The 23,514-nt window shown below is 39.0% G+C and overlaps 1 protein-coding gene across 1 annotated transcript; it reads right to left on the reverse strand.

Annotated features, from left to right (window-relative positions):
- Window positions 1-1,797: 1,797 nt before the first annotated feature.
- Window positions 1,798-18,883, reverse strand: LOC149305634 (syntabulin-like). Its single transcript, XM_089477262.1, has 8 exons — window positions 18,860-18,883; window positions 16,296-16,476; window positions 13,796-13,993; window positions 8,088-8,193; window positions 5,958-6,011; window positions 4,583-4,786; window positions 3,106-3,255; window positions 1,798-2,893 (listed from the first exon to the last, which is right to left on the reverse strand). Exons 1-8 carry the CDS (start codon window positions 18,881-18,883, stop codon window positions 1,798-1,800), a joined length of 2,013 nt encoding a protein of 670 aa, XP_089333388.1.
- Between the last annotated feature and the right edge of the window lie 4,631 nt (window positions 18,884-23,514).

Raw genomic sequence — 23,514 nt, forward strand, 5'->3', positions numbered from 1 at the left:
AAAAAATTATATTGAAAATGGAAAAACTGCTAAATACTTAATTGAAAACCATCTATTGCTACTTATATCGTAACTTAATGTTCCATTTGTTGGTGACTGAACTTAAACCTGTACCCTAATTAACAGTCATAACCATGGCATTTTGTCCTATTATTCCCCAGAATTCTACTTTTTAGTTGCAATTGTGTTTTCCTTGCATTTTTAGCAAAGTACCGTGAAGATTGTTGTAAATCTAGTAAATCGCAAATATCAGACAAGATGACAGCTTACAACAATGCAAAGTTGGGGTTTTCATCTATAGCCCGACAGACATTAAAACATCAAGTTCATAGACATCATCAAACTTTCACATACCTGGTTTTAGCACTTTTTGGTGCCTTATTTAGTTCAGGAAATAAAGATTTTAAGAATCACAGTAATAAAAGTTGTGTGTAATTGTCTCACGCGTTTCAAGTGCCCAACATTATGAGAAAAATGATTTGGATCGTGGCCTCCTAATAAATACGCAGTGCTGCAGACGTTTAATAATTTAATAACAAAAAATGACCTTTGTGTGTTGGTGTAGAACCTAATGATCTTCCAACTTTCCTTCACCATGGATCTTGTCTGGAATAACTCCCCATGATCTTTTCTCTGAGAAGCAGGCCTTTGTCGGCGTAATCGGTCTCCCTTTTCACCTAACCGCTGGAACTGTCCCCTCAGAAAGGCCATCCTATCCTAAGGAAATCCCTTGTCCTTAAGGGGCTGCTCTCTTGCAAGCAAACACCTTTCTATCCTAGAGCCGTTTCCCTTCCAAGCACTCTGTAGCCACATCCATTAATTAAAATGTACCGGTAATTCAGAGCTCAGAGGGTAAACCACCATGTTTTAAAAAGTAACCTTGCGTGGTCAAAGTGTGTTGGATCTACATAGCCAGTACAAACTGTACACCAGAATTACTTTTATACACAGCCCTCAATGAGAACTCTGTATGAATGCCTAAGCTTACAAATATATAAGCTATTGTTTTTAATGTACCCATTACCATAAATGATTCCTTAGGTTTTAAAGCTCCAAACCAATATGTTTACCCAATTAAAAAATGCATTGATTACTTGGTAGATCTTTTTATTAGAATTTCTAGACTCCAGAAACACCTCTAGATACAATTCACCATGCTATTTCATGTTTGTAAACAGATTACAATAAACTCTAGAAATACAATAATATATCATTCAGCACAAACATGCGCCAACACGCTGCAACTGCCAATAAACACATACTTTTCATGTATGCAACAATAAATATTTCACATGTTACCAAACATACCAATAGCTGAAATGGGGACAGTTTCAAAATGTTAGGGGGGGGGGGTACATGGTTTGGGAGTGGTGTAGGTGGGACATCATTGACATCAATATTTCTTTCACAAAATACATCAAAAGAAGACTACATTAAGCAAGTGCAGTTAGAGGTCATTACATTTTTCTATATGCTTCTGTGCAAAGCCAATCAACATTAAGCATAGCCAAGCAATGCCACCAAGACCACTAATATGATATAGGATTTGTGACGTTAAGTACAATCCATAGCATGAGAAATTCACTAGTACGCTTTTTTCTCTTTTTTTTTCTTTTTTAATTGCTTTTGCAAAAATGATAAGCCAAAAAAAGCTAAAGTGAGTTAGGTGATAAAGTGCAAATGAAAATATTTTAGGTGCAATAGTGACTTTTTATATTATAAGTGCTCTTTGTAGCCACCAACATTTAGCATTTAAGGTGGGGGTTTGTTTTTAGTCTTATAACTGATGCAAAAGACCTAAATGTAAGGACGGTAGGGTGTACTTCTGAGGGAATGTAAGGCCAAAAGGCAACAACCACGCATCACGGTACCAATGTTGTATACAGGGTCAACATTTCCTCTTTGGGTGCCAAATGCCCACATTACTGTAGGGATTATGGGCACAGCCACCGCCATAAAATCTGTCAGAAAGCTATCACACCAGTGTTTCTTTGGTACAGAGACCTGAACAATCTCTCTGCGGGGTATTCCTGATAAAGGTCCATCAAAATCAAGTTCTTTCATAGCTCGATGTGCATTAGCAGTTGGCATAGCCTCTTGCAGACACTCAGGGGATAAAAGAATTGCAGAATTGGGGTCATCGGGTGTCAAGTCTATTAATGTTGTTGGCTCACTGGAACACTTCAAATGAAGACTGCGTAGAGAAAATGATCCAATTGGATTGTCATTGCGGCTCTTGAAAATCTTCAGCATGAGATTTTTAAGATCAAGACTATAAGGAACAATGTCTGTCTGAACAGCTTGCTCCATCAATAAGGGATCTTCAGAGCATTTCCATTTTGCCTTCTCTTTAACCTTCTCAAAACCAGTTGTTTCAAGGTTAGATTGCAGTGCAGTGGAATTCAGGTTAATCAAATCATTAAGTTTGCTTGTGGTCTCCATGATTTCATCATACACGTCATCTTTGTTTGCAAGGTCATCATTGATGAGAAGATCACAGTCTGCCATTTCTTCTGTTGCTTGGTCTTCCAACAAGAGTCCTTCTGACATTTTATCATAAATGGCACTCTCAGTCAGCGATGCGCCAGGTGAGTTACAGATATAATCCAGACAGGGCTCATCTTGGAATGATTCATCCTGGGCAATCTCCATGCTGCGCAACAATGTCTCCAGTTTCCGGTTTTGAATGTTTATATCAATGAAATACTTTTGTATCCCTTTATCCTTCTCAACCAGACTATTTTTCATTGTTTCAATAAACAATTTGAGCTGCTTAATTTCCTTCCTTGCTTCTTTTAGAGCAAGTTGTACTTCCACACGATGACACTCTTCTTCAATCCAGTCTTCTCTCATACGAGCCAACTGAGATTTAAGGTCCTCTATCTCTGCTTCCCTGCAGGGTAAAACATATTTTTATATTGTTTTCTCAAATGGTTGCCACTGGACCTTCATGTTGGTCCAGAAAGGGACAAATGAGGAAAATGTTAATATACAGGTAAAGAAACAAAAGCTAAAAATATTGAAAATAATGTAAGAATCATTCCCTGGGATTAAAATGCCAACAGTCCCATGATAATCAAACAAACAAAAAAAAGAATGAAATACCTATCTTCCAGAGTACTCTTGGATTCCTTTAGTTTTGCTTTTAAGTGCCGAATAGACACTTCTTTTTGCTGCAGTGGTGTCAAATATTGTTCAGGGCTAGGAGGCTTAATTCCATGGTTATCATCACAAGAGGTGTATTTCACTGAGCGCCTGTTAGGAAATAGAAAACAGTAATCAATCTATGATTGTAGATCAGTACGCTCAAAATTCTGAAACTCAATTCTATGGTCAAAAACATTTTAGCTTTACAGCAATGTTTAAAACCTAGTCTGGATACAGTGTACCAAAGAAAGTGGAGGAGAAAAATAGCTCATGACATTTTTTCCTGAATAAATAACGTCCTACTGGACAAAGACAATACTTATTCCATGTTAAGGTTTCCTTGTAATTCTACCAGTTAGAAATTATGCTTTGAATTTTAAAAAGAACCATTTTTTTCTCCCCATAAAAATTCTCTGTCGATTTACAGAATTGTGGTGTGGCATAGATAGGCATCTTTATTTCCCAAACTTAACTTACGACATTCATGTTATGGTTTGACAGGTGCACTGTCCTCTGAACAGGTTGTGATTTGCTTTTAAATCCAACAGACAGGCCGTATGGGCAATTATACAACTGGATTAGATAATTAATAGTGGCGACCTCTTCCATGACATGGAGTCTCCTTTTCCAGTATCAGATCAGGCCTACCCCGCAAAGGGTGGAGCCTCCACACACACACACTCTCTCCCCGACTGAAGGAACGAGGGAAAGGCTGTCTCAGTTAAGTGCCGTGGCTTCACCCTTTTGCAAAAGAACTCAAAGAAGCCAAAATAATGGAAACAGAGAATGAGAGGTACACAAAAGATTCTCTTTCTCCGTCTAATGTTCTTTTCTGGCCCCTTGGAGAACTTCCACAAAGCTCGAAGTTCCACAAACGGCAAAGCCATGCCCCTCACCACGGGGACAACCTCTCCCCAGTTTAACGAATCGGAGAAAATGGTGCACATGGGGGCTCCGTCTGGATAACGGCGCTGATATAGGAGAGAAGCAGACAAAGAAAAAGGATAACAGACGAGAGAAAAAGCGGAGATGCGGAAAGGTCGAAAAGGAGGCAGTGACACAGAAGCTGTCGGGAGACATTGACAGACAACTTGATAAACGAAAGTAATGAAATGCAAGTAAAAATTTGGAGCTCTCCGTTTCATCTTCATTTGGTTTGGTTGTGGTACAAATTAATGAAACTGGCACATTTCATTAAAATTCGTACAGATCCGAATGTTCAAGTCTGATCTATATAGTTTATGTTACATAATTTGGGAAAAATTGAAAAGCTAAAAATCAGTTAAAATTGACTATTGAATATCTACTACTCTTTAAGATGCATTTGCATTTACTCTCAAATCTTCTCACTTAGCATCTCATACCATTGTCATTGATAAGGTAAAATGCCAGTTTAACCAAAATATGAAATTATAAAACACATAGTAAACATTACCGCAGAGTGGGGCTGGTATCGCTTCCTTTATACGATCCAGAGTTGCTGCTACTAGCCGATGAAATTCCATAGCCATGGTGAGTGTTAACCTGGCTCAGCTGACTCCTGCACAGCACTGATAAAAGATCCTTGTCACGTGAGGCAGGAGGACTACTAGCTGGTTTTGCAGAAGAGCAAGTAGAGCCTCTTCCATGAGAGACACGACTGAAAGGATACAACAATTTTTTTTTATAAATTAGAATTAGATTTAAACGGTGTTCAAATACAAAAAAGTAAATCAAGAAAATTATATTGAATCATTTCATGGGCTCTGCATGCAAACAGCTCCAGCTCAAAATTAAAGATACTCAAAACAAGACATGGTGGACAGCAGTTAACAGTAAAAACATGTATTTGGAAGACAGTGAGTAAATGTGACAAGTAACGAAAGCTAAACCGTGACCACAAACTTCTGAACGGGTAAAAGTGATACAAAATTATGTTAACAAAACAAACACGAACAATAGAAAATAGTATTGTCTGTATGCAAATAGGAGATTTATTGCGGATGTAAAGATACGGAACATTTTGAATATAACATACATCAATTCCGTCAATTCATTATTTAAAAGTGTATTTAAAAGAAAGCCTGTCCCAAGGACAGCAGCAGGTGGGGAGTTTGATTGGGGTAATACACCTGACCGTAAAACATTTACGACTGCAATGATCTGTATCTACTTTTCAGATATCTGACAAAGGCCTTTTTAAGTGTCAGAGCTGTAGTAGGCTGGCTTACGCGTTGCAAGAACCATAGCCCTGACTGGGTCTCTGCAAGCTGGGACTGAGCCAGATGCATGTCTGGTTAATCGGCCTTAAGCAAATGCTGGCTCACCCGGCTATGTTTCCTTTGCACCACTAAAAAACGCTTTACCTAAATATATCTAGAGCAACTTAATCTGAAGATTATTTGGCACAGCACACTCAACATGACATCTGATTTGACACAGAAAAAGAAGTGTTCTGTCCCTACACAGGAATCTGAGAACAGAGAAAAGCCTTTGAACTGCTTAGTCTGCCAACTATTATTCTCAACTTTACGTTAAAAAGGATATGATTGCATTTTATGGCAAGTCATTATAGCAGACACCTAAGATCACGAGAAGATACCAAATTAGGTCTAGCTGAGATGCAGCAAACATCATTCTCTTCAAGATGGAACATGGTGGGGTTTTGAGGACTGTACACTGACCATCTCTACCTCTCTGCTTGTATAATTTGGAGGATGAGCGTACAACATTAATGAATTCACGAAAGTATGAAAAATGAACCGCACCAAACACTTCACAATGTCTGAATATGATTTATGTTTGTGTGTCATGGCGGCACATGCAGTCACCTCTCAGATGTGATCCGGGTGGCTCGTTTCTGAGAATCTGGTCTGTAGGGATGCCTTACAAAAAGCAGGACAAACAAGAAAGTGTATGTCTTATTAGTACTGTTAAAACGTTAAGAAGTTGACCCAAGTGTCTAGAAAGGCCCTTATACTGGGGATCACATTTATAGGACATTAAAAATATATATTGCTGGGACACACTGGAGCCATTGCTACCCTTCATGATGCAATTTCTTCAACAGACCACTTCATCACCGGCACCCCAGGACAGGCTATGCCACACCGACACCCAAACACACACACACCAGGACAGGCTATGCAACATCGACACCCAAACATACACACACCAGGACAGGCTCTGCCACACCGACACCCGCATCAGTATGGGTTAATCTACACAAAGCATAAAAACGCTTTCCATACTGGTTTGTTTTTTGTGCGTTTCCCCCCCATGTGTATTGATGCCTCAGCCAGGCCCCCTTTGGTTTTAAATGTATTCCCCCCCACACCCTTGTGTATTGCCCCATGTGCATTTGTGCCCCCAGCCAGCCCCCTTTGTGCATGTATGCCCCAACACCCTTGTGTATTGATTTATGTGATGTCACCAGCCCCCCTCCCTTGTGTATTGATGCCCCCTTTTGTACTGGTTAATGTACCCTTGTGTATTTCCCCCAGCCACCCACCTCCCTTTGTGTATTGCTTTATTAAAATAAAAGAAAAAACCCTCACATCCCATTGCCCTAACACAACATCTAAAAAAGTATAATCCCCCTGCCCCCGTTCACAACCCTCAAATCCAGAGTGGCATATAGGGGTATAAGGCATTTCTGGAGGCAGAGTGGCACATAGGGGGTCAAAAGGCATATGATGGGGCACAGTGGCATATAGGGTTAAAAGGCACATCATGGGGCACAGTGGCATTTAGAGGGTTAAAAGGCATATCATGGGGCACAGTGGCATATAGGGGGTATAAGGCATTTTTGGGGCAGATGTGCATTTTTCTCAATCATAGCTTTTATCAACAAAAAAAAATAGTTTCGATGAATTAACGTTTACTGGTAAAACTTTTTTCCTATAGAGTCATCTTATATTCAGGCCTTTTCTTTTTTTCCTAAATTAATATTCAGATTTGGGGGGGTCGTACTTTTGTGGGCACTTTTGGTTAATTCATCTAAAATCAGAGTTGCAATCCCATCATACCTAATGTAAAAATTCGACTAATAAGGTACACCTTATAGTATGTTCCCTATAAGAGCAGGGAATTTTCCATCACTTTACCTAATTTTATGAGGATTCAGAGGGGAAAATATATAAAAAAATTGTGTTTTTCTACATTTCACTGGTTTTTACTAAATTTCTCATCCTAAATTTTCAGCTAATTGTCTAACTACGGTATCAAAAGGAAGCCCTCTCTCTCCTTGAAAAAACTATATATATATATATATATATATATAATTGCCCCGGGATTTAAGGTACCAAAAAAAACCAGGGATTGAAGGGGTTAAATTATATTTATCTGTTTCAGAATTTGCATTTATGTAGAGAATGCATTACATCTATGGACTAAAGAGAAACTGGAAATACCGGTAATAGAGAGCCCACAAAGAAAGTAATATAAACACTGTTACATGAGTAATCTGTGCAAGAATGTATAATAAAAAAAACTAAATTATTTTAAAATTATAATAGAAATTAAGGGGTAGAGCCGATCTGGGAATTTATCAACTGTAAATTTATTTTGCAGGAGATAAAATCATTTTACTTCACTGTATAAATAATAGACATAAAAATGTTACCCGTCTCTGTAAGAATCATAAAGACACCTTATATCCTACCCTTGGGTTTTAACTTAGTAAACCGGGTACTGTTTTGCCATTCCAGGTTTTTTCTTTGGCCCGAGGGGCGCCGAGTGGTTTTCGCTTACCAAGCTGTCAGTACCCGCTCGGCGCCCCTCTCTCCTCTTCGGCGAGTCTTCCTGTTCGGTCTCGGTGCCGGCTTGTAATGCCGAGTGCCGGAAGACACCGAACAGGGAGACTCGCCGCAGGACTGCTGAAAGGTAAGTATGGGGGGGGGGCGCGGCATTTTAAAATTCACCCCAGGCGGCATTTTGCCTTGGGCCGCCCCTGTACTTACTTGCGGGAAAACGAAGCCTTTTTGCCTCCAGAGATAGCAGTTAAATGGACTTCTGGAGCAGATATACTGCCAGTACTGCTCGATGAACTGAAGTCAGCTTCACTTCCTATGCAAAACAACAACACAAAAAACATTAAATGTTAAGCTGCCAATTAAACATGAAAATCAGAAAACCGATGCATAGTTCAGCAATTATAAAATTCATAAGCACTGCTTGAAACAAAAAACTCATCAAATCACATCAGGGGAAAGCTGACAAACGCAGCTGCTTTATTTATTTTTTTATATTTAAAAGTTTTTATTGACAGACAGCGGAATCATATGTCACAGTACAATGGCGGATGTCTTCTGTCTTTCCAAACCACTTTCCAAATCCACAAGAGCATCTCCATTAACAACGATTTTATACCGCATGGCTGGCTGGATGCATTATATGTACTTCTCATGGGATCCGTAAACTATACAGTCCCTTAGTGAATTTTGGTTGCATCACAAACTTAATCTCCTGTGTTAATTGGCTAGGTTTACCGTTGCGGTAAATAATGCCAGCCCTCCTCTGATTCACATCTTATGTCAATATGGTTATTAGTAAAATAAATAAAAACCTCTCTGATGATATCAGCAGTAGAAGAAAAGGACAGATTCCATGGAATATTCTTGTTATTGGCGTTTACTTTTCCCCTCTTTAAGCACTGAGACTTTTATAAAGTTAAATAGTTCTTCGTTGTGGGATGAAGAGGGTTGTTCTATGAAGTCTTGTTATTTGGACCTTATGAAAAGCGGAGTATTCTAGAATGGTCTAGATTCAGTGACCATGCATAAGTCAACTAGGCCCAGGTTGGTAGGTACAAAGGGAAGGGAGTCACCCTGGTTCAAAACAAGGATGCAGGTCGCACTCTCAGGCAATCAAAGCCCCCAGTGCCCTGCCGAACAATGGGCCAGTTACAAGGGAGCGACCTATTTACGGTATGGATGCTGTTAAATCAGGCCAACACATTGTATACTTGGTGTATGTTACATAGGAATTACATTGAGCATATCAAAACACATGAACCCTGCTAAAGATCAACTGATTGTATGTTATGCTTTTCACTGTATAAGAGTATATATACTTTCTTTATGTGACTTTTTGTACACTACTCGTTTGGCTGTACTTATGGGTGTGCTGAACCGACGTTAATGTTGTATAACATCCTATTTCGCAGTATTGTGCTGTGATGTCTTCTGTTGCTTCTATTACTTCTATTACAATAAACGGAGAATTTACAAAAAAATAAATAAAAAAAAAAGATCAATTGATACCCACTTTTACCATAAAAAAAGTCACCATTTCCATTTTGTCTGCGGCATTGTATTGTATCCTCTACAGACATCAAATTAAGCTTAGATTTACTACATTTTACTAAAGGGAGAGTTTTATTTTAACACCTTGGCTTCACTATGCATTATGAAGATCTTGCTAGTGAAAGCTGCCAGTGTTGACCCTTCAACATGCAGAGTGAAGTGAGTCAAAAATACAACACTCCACCAGTATGCATAATATATAAGTTTGTTGTATTGTAATATCAATATACAATGTGGTGAAAAACATGCACATTTGAACATGTAAAATGGTCTAAAAGGGACGCTTATTTTAGGGGTGAAGTTGGAGGTGGGGCTTCAGCATGACTTAATATGAAGGTGACCCATGAGAAAAAGCAATATGAATGATGTCAAAAATAATTTTTAGATAGTTCTATGATCATCCCCCCCCCACTCTACCAACAAATATTTTGCTTGCTAGCTTAAAATCAATTGTCTTAAAAAAAAATGCTGAATTTTTAAATATGTTTTCCTGTGCTATTCTGCCAGGATTTGAAGCTATAAAACAAACTGTGCCTTAAGCAGCAAACCATTGATTGCAGTGATGCGCTGAATATATATCTGTTCCTTTTAATGCTTGTGTAACCATGGAGACAGACTTTAATAACTTCTTGTGCTTGCAGGTCAAGTAAGCAAATCTACACGACTCCATGACAACAGAAAAGGAGGCACAGCCTATCAGTGCAGCGTTCAGCAGCTGCTATGCAGAATACGAAACACCGAGGACGAAAAAAGGAGAAAAGCATTTGCATTCAGAGTTGTCCGCAACAAACTGCTCTTTCTATAATGCTGCTAAACCTGGAGATTTCGCAATGCTCAATTAAGCAAACAATACTGTAATTATTGATCAATATGCCATTATCTTTGACAAACTAGGGAGCAGACATCAACAGCATAGGACTAAAGATGATGAATCACATGCTTTGTGGTCAATGACCAAAAACTGTTTTTTAACCTAGAAAAGGTTTTTTTTTTTTTATGTAGATGTTATGGACCTAAAAATCCCACTGTTAGAAGGCCAACCCCAGGTGATCTAGTGTGAGAAAGGCTTCTTCAGTCAAGAACCCACGAGGGAGTAGGGAAGGTGCAGACGTGGCTGCATCCCAACACCAAAACACATGAACACCAACCCCACAGGACTATAACTACCACTGGTGCCAACAGAAGGTATTGATAAAGGTGCATTTAAAGCGGACTTCTTAATACCTTAGACTGCACATTATAAGATTGTTTAATAACAAAATCCACTCCTGAAGGGTTTCCATCAATAAGACAAGCAAGATTCATACAACAGTTCATTTTTCAACTGGCAAGTAACTCGTTTGCATTACCAATGCATGTATGTTTTGGGTTCCAATTGTATGTTTTTGAGGCTAAAAGTGATGTTTCCCTTCACTCCATTCACTTGCTTACTGTTTGAATATTACAAAATGTGGCAAAGGCATCAATATGTTAAAAAAAATAATAACTATTCAAAACAGAATACAAATAGAAAAAGAAAAAAAATCAAAGCGCTTATTTTTTTAATTTTTTAATTTTATTTTTTTTATTAAGAGCGTTTCTAAAACTGTATCCAATAAGTAACATTAAAACAAAAACAAACACATTGATAATTCATATTTCCCACATAACTGAGGTGCACTTACCTTTTAAAAGGTGGCGGTGCAAAGCCATTTAGCAAAAGAGGTACATGATTCAAATCTTTACAGGGTTTTAGGACAATCACAGCTGAGTCCAATAACCATCTGGCATCATCTGTATAGAGGCCAAAACGGCTGACATGAACCGAGCCATTGAAAGTGCAAGGAATTTGCAAAGTGTGCAATCCGAAATACATACTATAGAAAAGGTGAATGGATGTCATTGTAACAGATCAGCATCGTAGATATATCTGACTTGTTTAAATAAAATAAAAAAAAAAAAAAAAAATGATAGCCCAAAATTAAAACAATTGTCAAACTATCACAGCTGTATATATCAAATTGTGAAAGAAAATCTTCAATTAGGTACTTTTTATTTTTAATTTTTTAAATTAAATTCTTAAAATTGATAGTTAGCCATCGTTAATCTGTGTACATACATACTCAACATTGTAGGAGATATTTTAGACAAAGAATTTTCCATATGGAACAGACACTACTTAGTGTTTCACTGTATGAGCATCATACTTAAATGTTAACCCTATAATATACCATTTTACAGATTTCATTGTAGAAGCACATACAGCAAGGTGTCACATATCTAGAAATAATAAGAAAAAAAGTTAACTAACCTGGCCTATACCAGACGAAGCCCTGCTTCCACCAGACAGGGGAGCTGCATGTGGGCACTCCCACTACCCACAGCTGCCCACCCAGTTACCTCTAACAAAAGGGTGTTTTGGAGTTAATACCATCCCCATGCAAAGCCTCTACCACCAAAAGAGTGAGAGCTCCAGGTAGCCAAGGTAAGGCAATTTGGCCCCAGATTAGCCCCAGAGATGAAGATGTTAAAATGTTTGGTTTCAATGATAAGTTTAAAAAAGGTCAACGTGGGGATCTGCCAAAATCCTTGTTCATTGTACATCATGCGTGACCTTTACTAGAGCAGAATAGGCCGAGGTTAATCTGTACACTGAAGCACAATGACTAAATAAGGCTTTTTTGTACATATATTTGTGCCGAGGCTACCAACAATCGCATCTTTTCTCACCTTCTAAATAAGCCAAAGTCTATTTGTTTCACCTCGCACAACAAATAACTAATAAGAGCTGCAATCGAGTTCAACCTTTTGCTGGTAATGTTCTACATGAACCTTTAAATGTTATAACATCATACCAGCAATTTGAATAGCCAAGCAGTGACCTCCAGTAGTTCCATATAGCCTACGCACACGAAGAATAGCAGAACCAAGGTTTAAAGATACTGAAGACTTGGCACTTCAGTTACCAGACTGGCCATAATCCCAAACCAAAGCAGAAGACAAGACACTTAGATGAAGGGAATGTCTCCATGCAGTAAATAAGACCTGTATTTATACAGAATATAGTGGTACAGTTCAAATTTCAACTTACATGGCCCAGTGTATAATTAGCTTTAACGGATAGCGCGTTATTCCACTTATATAAAATATTGCACATATTTACATACATCACCTATATAGCACCTATGCTTTCTTGGCTGTGAAGTTTAGTGGCATCATAGAAGTAAACAAAATAAAATAAGGTAGACAGATTTCTCAGAACTGCACATAATATATATGTGCAGTTATGAGAAATATACATATATATTAAATAAATATATACATATATTAAAAAAAAAAAAAAAAAAAAAGGCACACCTACAAGTTTTGGCCAGGAGCGCAATCTTCCTTTTCATATTTAGTTTCTTCAGAATACCAATTCCCGAGCACAAAGCATACTTGTCAACAAAATTATTTTACTCATTCTAGCTTGTACAAGCTGTTACAAAAGCCTTCTTTGAAATGTTTTGTATGCAATGTACATGAGAATGTGTCCAAGATAAACAGTTAAAATGTAATCTGGCAACATGAGACTCGATTTTAAATGTAAATAGTTGTTTTGCAAGTTAAATCTTGAATGACCTTGTTATTTGTATCAACTTTCCATGTTAAAAAGCACAGAAACCCAGGTTTTCTGCATTCTGTGTTCGTTCCCACAGAGAAAAAAAACAAAAAGACTTCTGGTTAAAAGTTGGGGCGCGCCGAGTGGTTTTTCGCTTACCAAGTTGTCAGTACCCGCTCGGCGCCCCTCTCTCTCTCTCTCCTCTGCGGCGAGTCTCCCTGTTCGGTCTCGGTGCCGGGTTGTAATGCTGAGCGCCGGAAGACGTAATTTCAAGCATTACAAGCCGGCACCGAGACCGAACAGGGAGACACCGCAGGACTGCTGAAAGTTAAGTACGGGGGGGGGGTAGATAATAGGAACGGAGGGAGAGGAAGGGTAGATAATGGGGGGGGGGCGGCATTTTAAACTTTGCCCCAGGCGGCATTTTGTCTTGGGCCGGCCCTGTGTTCAATGCAACAAAAGATCCGAAAGAGGAGGGCACTAAATTCATTATCTGAAAACCAATGGATTAAAAAAAATCCTTTTAGGTTTGCATGGAAAAAGGCTATTAGTAATGCTTACCATAAACATGTAAACCACTTTTTGTAATAAGGGGGAGAGAGAGAGGGGGGGGGGAGAAAGGGAGAGGGAGAGGGAGAGAGATGTACCCTATGTAAAGAAATCAACAATTAAACATACAGATTTAACACAGATTTACTATCCCTTTAAACCACAGGGACTGCTCATGGGTTTAAAATATACGAAGAGGTTACAATTTCTCCTGTCAGTATTCAGAGGAATATACCTGTCTTCAGCAAAGATGTCTTTATTTCTTTCTTGAATCGGACGGTCTGGATATTTCCATCTGCAAATCTGCCTCCACCGACCTGTTTGTGGCGACAATCATCCTCACTGCCAGTACAAAAACCCACAGGGCTCACCCCAGCATCTGACGGGGTCTTTACGGGAGACACCGACTGACTACTAGGGCATCCAGTGTCATCTACAGAACAAGAAAAAAATGTAGGTTACATTTAAACCAATAAAACAGACATTTCACACACAATTAATTATTATACACACACGTTGTTATAGGATATTTTCTGGCATTCATTAGGGAAAATTAATGTCTTGTGTCTCCTACATACAAATTAGAACCAAGATGAACCATATCGGAAATGTCAGAAACATCAAATACAAGAAAAAAAATACCAAGTTTGTTTAGATTATATAAATACCAATGACAAATATACTAAAGGGTTTTTTTTTTTGTAAGACATTTCCATGCTGCAGTCACCGTTTTCCAAAGTCATTAAGTTTAGAAATGCGTCTTGGGAGTTTGCTGGAGAAAGTCATCCATTTATCCGAGTGTTCAGCCAGATGCGGCTGGCAGAATGTTTTCCACGCGGCTCGACATCTGATCCTAATGGCTGCTGTCCAAACTGAATGATGAAGGGAAAAGGAGGCCCGAGTGTCATATCCTAAACAGAGCGCCGTGCCACTAGGAGGCTGTTGCTGTGATCGCAAGAGACACACTCGCAAACGCATCCAGGAATGGTTTTGTTAAATTTGGACTCAGTATAATTATTTACATTTTAACGCCGAGCCTAGCTGGGCACTTTTGCTTGCCCTTTTTTCCAACAATGCAGCCCATCTGTTATGAAAACATCCAGCGGACTCTTACCATGGTAACAATTATACACACAACCTTATTTTCCTAAGAATCCGGGAGGCTCTGCCTTCATGCTGGTTGCTTCTCTTGCTTTTATTTTGTATCCAAAATAGATTGCGGCAGTAAACGAGAACCTGTTGGCCATCTAAACTACCTATATAGCCTTGTGGTACAAAGTCTACAATAAAGTTGTTGTTGTTGTTGTTGTTTTTTTTTATTATTTTATTTTATTTTTTAATGATTTATTTGCCGTTGCTGAGTGGATGCCACCAAATAAATACTAAAGATATAAAATGGTCTAAAAGAGATCCCATGATATATGATTGATGTATAACAGTGTTTGTGGGAAAAACAAAATAGGGTCTAGTCATGCTTTTTTTCTGTGCCTCTAACTCCTTCGGGCCTTTAGACTAACATCCTATAGTATCTTGGGGGTTTATTCACTAAATGTTAAGCTGCTGAATTGCAACGTTCCCTGCCACCCCGCAAATGTAGGTATGAATGGCTGGCTGGTTAGCCACTTATAAAACAATTTGGAGATTGTTTGTGTGTATAAAACACAAAAACCTAGGTTTATTTACGATACTGAACTAGTAAGTGTAAATATCATTAATACCCCCCTTGTGGTCAGAAAATGTTGGGCATTAAACCTTGAAAGTACCAACCAATGTTTCAGTATCACCTCAATCACCTCCCCATTACACGAGACTACAAGGAGAGATGCGTGGGAATAATCAACTGCTCGTCCACTTCTATACTTTAATTAATTATAGGAGTTCTAACCCCCTAAAAGCTAGAAGCCACTCACACTAAAGTATGGCAAACAAGGGAGCTTACTTAATATTATTTTTATGGAAAATACCTACAAAACATCTGTTACACCACAGCAGATATCTTCAACAGAACTGGAGATGTCCAATAAATCACACAAGCGCACCGTTGCCCCTTTGGGCATGACATTACACGGAGAACTGTGTCAATGTAACAGGAACAGTCATGATGAAATATATTTTGGCGATATTATTCCCTTAAGCGTGAAACGGGCATCTGAAAGTTTTGCTGCATTAAAAAACCCTCATGAAAAAAAACAGATGATAGGACCTCAGTTGTATCTTTACCCCACGTTTATTCGTTGTAACCCTGGCGCAATAAGAAAGCAGTCCTATGGCCTCATAGGGGCCACCAGAATTCACCTGCAAATTCTGTGCACACCCCATGTACTGATATGAAAGATTATTTTTATATATTATTATATATATCACCCACTTTACTTAATGTAATTTCCAGCGGTGGTAGATGGGGAATTTAAACATGCATGGTATAGATGTATATAGCTATCCAGTGACAAGTGATGTATTAATCCCTAGCCCTACACTAGGCCTGATGCACCCCACTGCCACCATCTTCACTACAGGGTACAGCCTTTACTGGGCCAGTTGGGAAGATAAGAGAGTAATGGTGCACAGATCACTATAATACACTTCGTGTTTAAAAGAGAGAACATTTGGCACAATAAATGGACCGTGGATTCCTGAAAAAATACTTAACTGGGTCTATATACATTTCGAAAGCTAAATCCCAGTGATTTATCAAACGTGATCAAGAAGCTGTTGAATAATTGAAGGATCTGTACCTGAACAGAAGCTGTTACTGCTTATGGTCCTTGCAGATCGACTCGAAGTCAAGTTAAAGCCTTTACTTTCTTCGTCAGAAAATGGGGACTCGGAAGATGGCGACACTTTCTGTTTTGGCAAATAGGGACGCAGGATCAAGCGAGGTATGCGGCTGCGAGCAATCTCCCTTTCTTGCATTTTCTATAAAAAAATATACGTTAGAATACGTTTCAATTTAGCCAAATTAAATGTATTAAACTATACATATAACTTTCTTGTTAACCAGCACATTTGCTAGTTTAAAAACCAAGGGACGGTTTTTAAAGGTTTCCTTTAGAATATGAATCGCCCCCCCCAATTATCTCCCCTTTAAGCAGGAAAAAATCTGCCATTAAGTTTTCTGTTTCTGTGAAGCAATCACCTTCCTCTAGAGAGGGACAATAACTCGAAAAGGGGGAAATAACAATGGAACACAACTGTCCCTTTGGCGAATAAACTCCAAAGAGTGACATTATATACATGTATGTTGAACCCCACACACACACACACACACACACACAAACCATGAAAAAAGGTGTCATGTTATTTCCAGATTATTTTATTGATTTATTTATTTATTTTAGGACATAGCTGTGGTAATCGGGGCAAAACAGTAGATGACCGAGGATTAAGAGAATTGTAACCAAACCACAGCCGATGGATCCCATGTGGATCAGCTGTGATTCTGGAAGACAAGACTGCCATAGTAAACTGTGTTACTTTAGTCTTTGTTCCACGGCTGCACATGCATTTGGTGGCCTATTTTTTTTTTTTATCCATTGTTGAAAAAAACAAACAAATGGAAAATCCAATAACCCACCACACAATCCAGAGCTCATTAAAACAATCAATGATTAGTTTCTATCTGTACTGAAAAGCACCAAATGGTCCTTCTTGCCCCCGGCATTTTGTAATCAAACCTAGTACCAACCACGTACAAATGTTATTGGAATCTGACTTTCAAGCCAAAGTGCAGTTCAATTAGACCCAAGTATACACAGCAGATACACAAAAACTAAAAGAGGCGTACGCCATCATCTAAAAGTAAAAGCCCAGATACCATCCACAATGGCAAAATTTGTACATACAGCTGTAACGAATGCTTGCCACACATACCAGAAGGTTGCCAGGAATGGGCTGGTAACATTTAATTGTACGGTCTTGCCAACAGCCCAGTAATAGCAGACAACACACTCTATTCCACTATCCATCCCAGTCTATAGAATATAGAAAGAACAAATAAAAAAAAATCATCCCTAATTCTATTTATTTCTGCCTAATATCCTTGTTGTGCTAAACACCCTGGTGGCCGTGTATGGAACTGCAAGTTAAGCGCAAAGAAGGGATTCAGGTAGTAGCCCAAAAATCTTATAAACAGAACGCTCCCCTGAAAAAAGGGGTATTAATCTATATTAACATTTCTTTCCCCTCATATAATTAATGTTTTTCTTTAATTTAGTTTTTTTCACTCTACCTACACCACCCCTGTAAATATCTGCATGCTTTTACCATACACAGGACTGGGATATGTATAACATATAAAACCAATTGCAAGGCCTTTGCATCCTTTCAGCTCTAGATAAAATAGCAAGCCTGGAACGTTGAACTGCATTGGGGCAAGAAAATCAGAAGGCATCCACAGAGGATCGCTATAGAACATGCACATATGTATAGCTATATATTTATTATGTGTATATTTACAGTTTTAATATAATTTAAAGGAATATCTACCGCTATCAGGTTTCTATTTGCTAGGTTTCATTTTTGGATTAGATAGATTATATATTCTAGTAGTAAAAAAAACAGTGATATTTTTACTATAGTTGGTTTATTTTTTTTAATTTCCTAAACATATATGTTCGGTTTCCCTATCTATTAGATAGATAACATATCTTCAGAAAATTAAGCAAATGAATAAAATTAAAAAAAAAAAAAAAACACTAAAATATACTATGACCAAAAACCTATTTATTTTGTATTTTACCCTGATTTTTGTTTCTATTAAAATATGATGTGTCGAACAGAATATATTATTTGTCAAACCAAATAAATAAACCCTTTTCTTGTTACATATTTTCAAACTTCATAATATTTTCGTCTCAGAATGTTTTGGCAACATTATTCCATATATACATGCATCATCATAAAGAAATACACACACATTGGTTTCCATTGATCTGCAAAAAGAGAGACACCACCGCCCCGAAACATAGGAATGGAAACACAGATATAATAAAGCTAATTGGGTGCAGCAGATGCTGCTAATATTTGGGAGTAGCCTTTCTGGTTTTTAAGTAACATCTAAAACAAGGATCTGAGAATGTTTCATAAAGTGAATCCATTGACCATCAGACATGCTGCCCTCTGGCATACAACAGGTTAAAAATACACAGTGTAATCAGTATAACGTAATACACACGAAGGAGGTTTATACCTTTCTGCATTACACATAGAATGTTAAAAATAAATTTAAAAAAAGCATTGCTCATTCCATTGGCGACTTAAGGGTTAAATATTTCATAATAGCAGCCCTGACATGACATACCTTGAGGTCCTGCTGTGGTCCCATGGTCCGCGCTCCAGACACTGGTCAAAGGGAGACAGTAAGGACGACACAATGTTCACCAGCATTCACAATCAAGCCAACCGATTGATTATTAATGATCACTGATTGTCTCCCAGCTTTTCTTCCTCCAAGCCCCCCATATAGCCCCCACTTCCACTTGTTGACAGCCCTGGTTCTGCCCCTTGCTTGGCTGGGCGTTCACCATAGGTTTCCCTTTAATGCCTCCTGTCTGCGGCTGCTGACACGTGGCTGCATCGCTACCCCTGTAACCTGTGTGTTCTATAGGAATATTTTAACTATTTGCCATATGTTTATTAACGCCACGTTTATAAGCTCTTATTCGTGTTCCCAGATCCCCTAATGACGATGATCATGGCTTCTACACCCATGGTTCTGATCAGCAGTCCCTCTCCATCCCTGGATCCCTTTTCTGATCACATAGCGTCTCCAGTACCCAAAGCACATTCCTGATCATCTCTTGCCCCTGCCCCCCAATTCCATGAACCCCATTCTCTCCAGCACCCCCAACCCCACGCATTACCTGAACTGGCTGCTCTCCGCTATGCTGCAGTGCAGTCCCCCCGCTAGTATCCTCCTCCTCCCCTCTCTCTCTCCAGCGCACACCTCACTGCCAGCGGCCGCGGATCTGCTTGTCTCCCCCAGATACAGGGCGCCGCGTCCCCCCTCTGCCTGCAGGCAGGTCACGTTGCTTGCGCTGCGCACATGATGCTCCCGGTCACCGGGGAATGACAGATCTATGATGGGGCGGATCAGAGAGACAAGCAGCAGGTGCCAAGATAGCACAGACTGGGCACACAGCAGGCTAGAACGTGTCATTCAGCTAATAACAGTCACCTTTGAGTGTAAAATACATTTTGTTTAAACTTTTAGTATCTACATTGTCATATTTATTTAAAAATCAACCTGGAACTGGTTGGTTTTGGGGGTTTATTCACTAAACGGTGGTAAATTTTGGTAAGACGATAACATTATCTGGCTGTGATGGTGGCCAAGCCCAGCAGGTTGTCTCCTAAGGGAGGACCCAGTTAATATGGTGAGATGAGATGAATACACCAGACTGGAGCAGTTGTGGGTTATTAAGGGTGTTCAATTTAAAGGGTTTAATTTTAATGCAAGATTTGGATTAAAGTTCACATTGTGTTACATTTATTTATATGGCGCCAGCAGGTTCCATAGTGCTGTTACAATAGCGGAACAGCGAAAATATTTAACGATAATGTTAAAATTGATAATGTACAGAAGAAAAAGAGGGCCGCACAAAGCAACATGATACATATTTGCAGACGTTACAAAATAAATATAATTCTGTAACCTTTCTGATAAATATGTATCACATTTGCTTCCATCCGCTGATTGATTCCCCGTAGACTCCGGGTTGCCCTAAACAACTGCTTACTCTTGGGAATGATTGTTGTTGACATACGGTATCTTCAACTGATTCCGGGCTATCGGTACACGTTATGTGGCTTAGGTGCCCTTTTTGACCATTGAGGTCCCTTGTCTCCTTCACATGCATCTGAAGGTCTGTTCTGTTGCATGCTGAGGAGCACAAATGAAGCTCTAGCTGTGTGTAATGATACTAATAACAACAATAACAATCATAATAATGTGTTTACAATAGATACTCCCACCTTAAATATGTAGGGCAGGGGTCTTTGATCTTTCATTTAATGGGTGCTACATACATACTTGCCAACTCGATTTTCTTGTGATTGCACTGGGATTTAGCAGCAGGTGTTGAGCGCAGGGCTAGTCGGGGAGATCACGGATATCCCTCTAACTGGCCCAAAATTAATGCTGTGTGCCGGTGAATCATGCTGAGCACTGCAATATGCCGTCATATGCTGGCACTCAGCATGGAAGCTACGCGTACAGCGAGGGAGTGATGAAGCAGAGGTCTGACGTGACAGACCCCCGCTTCCACCACAGCCTGCAGCAAAGGGCCTAAAGAAAAAGGAGGCAGAGGGAGAAAGGTAAGTGATGGGGAGAAAGGTAAGTGATGGGGAGAAAAGTAAGTGATGAGGCAGAGATGGGGCAGATGGAGAAAGATAACAGATCAGGGAGAAGGCTGGGGCGAAGCAGGGGAGAAAGGTGGAAAATTGGGGAGAAAAGAATGGTAGATGAGAAGGAGAGAGCTAAATAAGAGAGAAAATGGGGAGGCGAGATAAAAAGAAAAGACAGACAGTGAGAAAGGGAGAATAAAATGAGAAATAAGAGAGGTGGGTATAACAGGGGAGTGGGTAATGTGTAAAGCAAGAGAGCTGACCTAGGAAAATCTATTTATTTTAACATAAGTGGCATTCTAAAAAAATAATCTTTCTGGGCTGGGCCTGCCTCTCGATGGCACATTAGCCTGTTGAGCATGGACAGATGCCTAAAAGGTTCATGGCAATGGCAAGTCCCGTGGGTGCCATGGGAAGTCACTGTTAAATGTGCCATAATAACTAGGTGGAGCTAATGCTAATTAAGTGGGCAGAGCTTTGGGGCAGTGGGCGGGGTAAAGTTGCAAGTAAATAATTGATAGCTGTGCTGTAAAGTGTCCCTGGAATTTTTTTTTACCAAACATTGCCAAATATGTACACATGAGTAACGATCGAATTTGAGAGTTACCTTAAAATATATTGACGGCACTTTAGGGTTTAAGATACATTTTATAGATTCTATTCATGTGATTAATATTTATTTAGTGTTTAAATTTGCAGTTTAGTTGAGCTAGAAGAGATTGCGCCACCTTCTCCAGACATGAAGTGTGCTGGTTGTTTGAGAGCTACTAAGCAGTAGACCTATAGGGGACTATGCTGGGAAGGGAACAATTACCTTCTGCTCTGGTTTGCAGATTTTGGGTCACTGGCTTAAACCCCTGTTATGTATTTTCTTCTACACTGTATTTTAAACCAGAATGAAATCTCCTAATGCAAATCCGTGTGACTGAGCATCTTGGGAGTTGTAGTTCGGCAATCAGTAGAGGGTCACATGCTGTCCATGCCAGATTCAATCCATAAATCCAACTAGATGTTATCAGAGTGCTGTTTCAGTTGAGAATTGTTGGTTTTTTTATTACACAAAACCTTAAGCAGAACTGATACCGCTTTACAAATCTTTAATGTTAACGCCCAAAAGATAAATTTTGCGAACAAAAAATTTGGGCAGGACAAACCAGGCTTCACCTTTCACATTATATCTTTAATACACCTACAAAGTAAACAGCTGTATTACATAATGTGTTTAACTGTATAAACTGTGGCGTTTCAAGACGGGACACATTTTACCAGAATTAACTATTTTAACAAATATTTATTTAATATTTAATTATATAATATTTTAATATTTAATTTGAAAGAGAATAGTTTGAAATATTGATTACCCAAACCCCAATAAATTAAATTTTAATTGACAATGCCTCAATAGGACATAGTGATTGTGCTTCAGCGTACCACAGAGGCTTGATCGCTCGGTACCATGCGTTATCAAGAAAAAAACCTCAAAGAGCTTCTCCAGAAAAAAAGCTTGAAACGCCCTGTATAATGCATTGTTCAATCAATGAGAGTTCTTTACCTCACTGATTGCTCTGACAGCTCAGATCTTCTGCAGGAGGGATTAGCGTACTGAAGATTGTCAGTTCAAGTTGCAATTCTCCTGTAGACTCTCTTGCCAACTCCATCTATAGTGATTAAACCCCAGTGTTTACCCATCCATCTAGAGGACATAGTCTTAAATAAGATGGGCACATGTCTTAAAAGTAAAATCAGGAAATATTACTTTATTGAGAGGGTAGTGGATGCATGGAATAGCCTTCCAGTAGATGTCCGTGCAGTGGAGGAGTTTGAGCATGATTGGGAAAGGCATAAGGCTAGTCTAGATGTAAGATAAGTATCCGGAAACTGGGCAGACCTGATGGTCCAAATGGTTCTTATCTGCCGACCACAGTCTATGTTTCTTTCTACATCATACTGTAGGTACAGTCAGTATAAGCCCTGTTTACGGAGTCATAGAGCCTCCTTCTTTACAGTCTGTTATGCAGTAATGAGCTCAGAGGCTGACAGCCAACCAAATACAGCCACTGTTTTTTTTTCCCAGGACACACATCATTTTTGCACATTATACACATGGATGTGCCTTCTGTGCATTTCATTTTAAAAATTGTATCACCATAAAATTAACAGAAATACTTGCCAGGATGATTAATAAAAGGCTGAGTATTGTTAATGAAAGCATCTGTAAGTGTGATGAGCATAAATTTACATATCATCATGAAACCAGTAAACAGGGGAAGAAAAAAGTAAATAAACCTAACTACTGCCATCTGCTGGGTGTCTGTAGAATCTGCATGTGCATGAAAGGAAAGATGGGAACATAGATAAAAATACATAGTTGTATGGCACCTGTTATTTTTAATGTAGACACATACTTATGTAGTAATACTAATAATTACAAAATAATCTATTGAGCCCAAGTGTGGGCACCTGCATTTAAATGACATTTTGGAATGGAACGCTAGAGTAACGAAGAAAGTCAAGAGAAGCTGAATTTGTTTGCATTATAAACAAGGCGTCTTAGATGGGATATGATAATTATAGGAATACATATGGGGATAAAGCCAGGTGCTCACTGAT

The sequence above is a fragment of the Sceloporus occidentalis genome, unplaced genomic scaffold, assembly GCF_023333645.1.
Source record: "Sceloporus occidentalis isolate IW3139 unplaced genomic scaffold, rSceOcc1.0.p SCAF_11, whole genome shotgun sequence".
In the NCBI taxonomy this organism is placed as follows: domain Eukaryota; kingdom Metazoa; phylum Chordata; class Lepidosauria; order Squamata; family Phrynosomatidae; genus Sceloporus; species Sceloporus occidentalis.

Bases quoted from the DNA above. Each gene is read 5' to 3' on its own strand.
- LOC149305634 (XM_089477262.1), bottom strand. From the start codon at position 18,883: ATGGGACCACAGCAGGACCTCAAG. The intron at 16,477-18,859 runs GTATGTCATGTC...ATTTTTTTATAG, and splicing joins GACCACAGCAGGACCTCAAG to AAAATGCAAGAAAGGGAGAT. The intron at 3,256-4,582 runs GTAATGTTTACT...ATTTCCTAACAG, and splicing joins GATACCAGCCCCACTCTGCG to GCGCTCAGTGAAATACACCT.